Source organism: Denticeps clupeoides, chromosome 5 (assembly GCF_900700375.1).
Source record: "Denticeps clupeoides chromosome 5, fDenClu1.1, whole genome shotgun sequence".
NCBI classification, from domain to species: domain Eukaryota; kingdom Metazoa; phylum Chordata; class Actinopteri; order Clupeiformes; family Denticipitidae; genus Denticeps; species Denticeps clupeoides.
In genome coordinates this window covers 626980-630408 of record NC_041711.1, presented here as the reverse complement: position 1 = coordinate 630408, position 3429 = coordinate 626980, and the positions used below count along the sequence as shown (strand labels likewise).

At 51.6% G+C, this 3429-nt stretch overlaps 1 protein-coding gene across 1 annotated transcript in view; it reads right to left on the bottom strand.

The window, feature by feature from the left end:
* Window positions 1-6: 6 nt before the first annotated feature.
* Window positions 7-3429, bottom strand: part of gpd2 (glycerol-3-phosphate dehydrogenase 2 (mitochondrial)) — a 5759-nt gene continuing 2336 nt past the window's right edge. The window contains exons 4-7 of the mRNA XM_028981409.1: window positions 2709-2880; window positions 2491-2615; window positions 1768-1865; window positions 7-364 (exon numbers count right to left, since the gene is read on the bottom strand). Coding sequence (XP_028837242.1) covers window positions 7-364; window positions 1768-1865; window positions 2491-2615; window positions 2709-2880 — 753 coding nt within the window. The remainder of the gene's footprint in view (window positions 365-1767; window positions 1866-2490; window positions 2616-2708; window positions 2881-3429) is intronic.

Genomic DNA, 3429 nt, shown 5'->3' with positions numbered 1-3429 from the left:
ACCCACTCACACGTGAGGGAGAGTGGACCTGACAGCTGGATGCTCTGATCGCTGCCCTGCGAAAGTCCGGCCTCGCGGGGGGCTTTCGGGGTCTGGCACGGGGACCTTGAAGAAAGGGGACATGCTCTGCACGCCCAGCCTAACCAGTGACATATGGCGGGAGATCCTGGCGTGCCCGGGGCGTACGGGGGCGTACGTACCGTCGTAGTAGACGATGGCGCCCACCAGCTTGTCTTTCTTCAGCATGGGGAACAGCTCCAGCGCTTTGCTCTTGCTGAGGACGTAGCTGCTCTTCAGGCACTGAGACCCGGCCACCACGTCGTACATCTTGATCCCGGCCCAGTAGTACGGCAGCTGCCACCACCTGCATCACATTTTAAATATTTTACTTAAAGTGACGTGATTGTCATTGTGAGACACTGCAGCACAGCACACGGTGACACATGTCCTCTGTATTTAACCATCACCCTTGGTGACAGTGGGCACCATGACAGGCGCCCGGGGAGCAGTGTGTGGGGACGGGACCTTCATCAAGGATTCGAACCCGCAACCTTCTGATTACAGGGCCGATTCCACTGACCCCATAAATCAACAGCGTTATTGGGACACACAAAGGCGCTTGGTCTTGAAAAGTGACGGAGCCCCAATTCAGCCGGCTGGCACAAGACGTCACCCCATTCAAAGTGAACAGGAAGCGCCTCCGGTGACGCCTTCACTTATTTAGTCTTAAAGGTCCCCTGACATGAAATGTTTTCTGCTTTTATGTCGGTCTTGTTGGTCCCGATTCTGTATCTGAAGTCTCTGTGAACTGCCGTTTGGAGCCACTGCAGGACCGCAGACAGGCTGGTGGAACTCGTATTAAAGTTAAAACATCCCACAAGGTCACATTTTCAATGTCGGGGGACCTTTAAGAAGGTTTTCACATTTTCATTATTAATTATTTGAACAACAGGGCCATCGGTGGTCTAGCGGTTAAGGAGGCGGCCCCGTAATCAGAAGGTTGTGGGTTCGAATCCCGATCCGCCGAGATGCCACTGAGGTGCCCCCCGGGCGCCTGTCATGGTGCCCACTGTCACCAAGGGTGATGGTTAAATACAGTTTCACCGTGTCACCGTGTGCTGTGCTGCAGTGTCTCACAATGACATTCATGTCACTTTATAATTTTAATCACTTTAAAAAAGTTAATCAATTAGCTGCCATAACAAAAAATGCTGTATATATAAATATATATATATACACTCTCACACACACACAGCATTTAGGTGATTAATATATGATTAATCACCTATTGTATACAAATATTATTTGTTGCTTTGTTTTAAGTAACTATTTGAATATTGTACTTATGCATAATTATGTTATGTCGGCTATATACCTCCACAATCAGGCCAAATATAATAATATGCGCACCAACCGGACGTAGCAGATCAGACATAGATTCTATAATACTGTAAAACATGAGCATCATATTTAACTGAGAAATTTGCATTATAAACCATGAGTTCATGCAAATATTTCTGGAGAAGGTTCCTGTTGTGTGAAGTATGAAGGTCCTGGGGGCCGTTCTCGTTGGAAATATCATTACTGAGATGAAATGCCGCGGCTAATTAACAGTGACGACATGCGGATGGTCCGGCTGCCCCCAGCCATCACAGTTTAACAGAAGGGATGGTGGCGAGACAGGGTGGCGAGGGTGACAAGCGAGTGTCATTTAAAAGATCACACACACACACACAGTCTGAACGTATGAAAACGGCGCTCTCTCACTTGTACACGGGGAGCATGATGGGTAGCGGGGCGGACAGGTGAGGGGCGATCTCCAGCAGGTTGGCACGTTCATGCAGGGCCTCCTTCACCATCATGTACTGAGGGACGAGTCCAGAGAATCATGGGAGTAAACATCACATTTCTATCTCTTGCACACGTTTATTACAAATTAATATTGAATTGTGTGTATTTTTATTATTCTATTACTATTTATTTTTGATTTCTTTTATATTGGACGGGACCACAATCGTGTTGTACTATTGTACCATGTATGGTTTTGCAACGGCAATAAAGTCTTTAATCTTTAATCTGAATAACCCGCGTCCAGGACGCCTTGGGGGTTAAAGGTCGCGGACCTGTTGGGTCATGAGAAGTAACCCTTCGCGGACCCGTCCACACGAAGGCCCCTCCTCTAAAACCCGCGTCCAGGACGCCTTGGGGGTTAAAGGTCGCGGACCTGTTGGGTCATGAGAAGTAACCCTTCGCGGACCCGTCCACACGAAGGCCCCTCCTCTAAAAGCCGCGTCCAGGACGCGTTGGGGGTTAAAGGTCGCGGACCTGTTGGGTCATGAGAAGTAACCCTTCGCAGACCCGTCCACACGAAGGCCCCTCCTCTAAAAGCCGCGTCCAGGACGCGTTGGGGGTTAAAGGTCGCGGACCTGTCGATGTTAGGGCGGTTGGCGTTGCGTTTGAAATGATATTTGGTATCTGGAATTCTCCAACCTGCTCGTAGTCCAGCTTCATGATGGCCTTCTGCAGATAGCGAACTCCTCCGTGGATCAGCTTGGTGCTCCTGCTGCTGGTGCCCGATGAGAAGTCGCTCCTCTCCACCATGGCGGTCTTCAGATCTGAAAGGTGACATTTCAGACCCGCGTATGAAGACGGGGGACGGGGGACAGTGGCAGGCGCATCACTGGAACGGAAAGACAGGTCGGACTCACTTCTCGTGACCGCGTCCAGAGCGCAGCCGCATCCCGTGGCCCCGCCCCCGACGACCAGCACGTCGAACTCGGGCGTGTCCCGCAGCCTGGACAGCTGCTCCTGGCGGGTGGGCAGCGCGTCTCTGAAGGGCACCTGCAGCTCGCCCTGGGCTTCCACGTACGCCAGCCGAGCCTGAGGGGTCGACGGGGGTCACGTGACTTTATTCCGCCAGAACGTTGTGGTGGTCATGTGACCTCCTGACAAGAAGCTCCCGAATACAATAACCCGGAGTGATCAGTTCTAGCGGCGCTGGGCATGCACGTGGAGGAGAGAGAGGCAGGTTAGGTCAGGGGAGAGGTTAAAGGTCATGCAAAAAGGAACCCACAGCTTCCTCCCGCCGTCGGGGTTAACGCCCGTTTAAGTGCGATACACAGCAGCACAGCACACGGTGCACACAGTGAAATGTGTCCTCTGCATTTAACCATCACCCTGAGTGAGCAGTGGGCACCATGACAGGTGCCCAGGGAGCAGTGTGTGGGGACGGGACCTTCATCAAGGGGACCTCAGTGGCAGCTTTGGGATTTGAACCCACAACCTTTCCGATTGTGGGTGTGGTTCCTTAGCCGCATTAATAAAGTGAAGTGATTGTCACTTGTGATACACAGCAGCACAGCACACGGTGCACACAGTGAAATGTGTCCTCTGCATTTAACCATCACTCTTGTTGAGCAGTGGGCACCA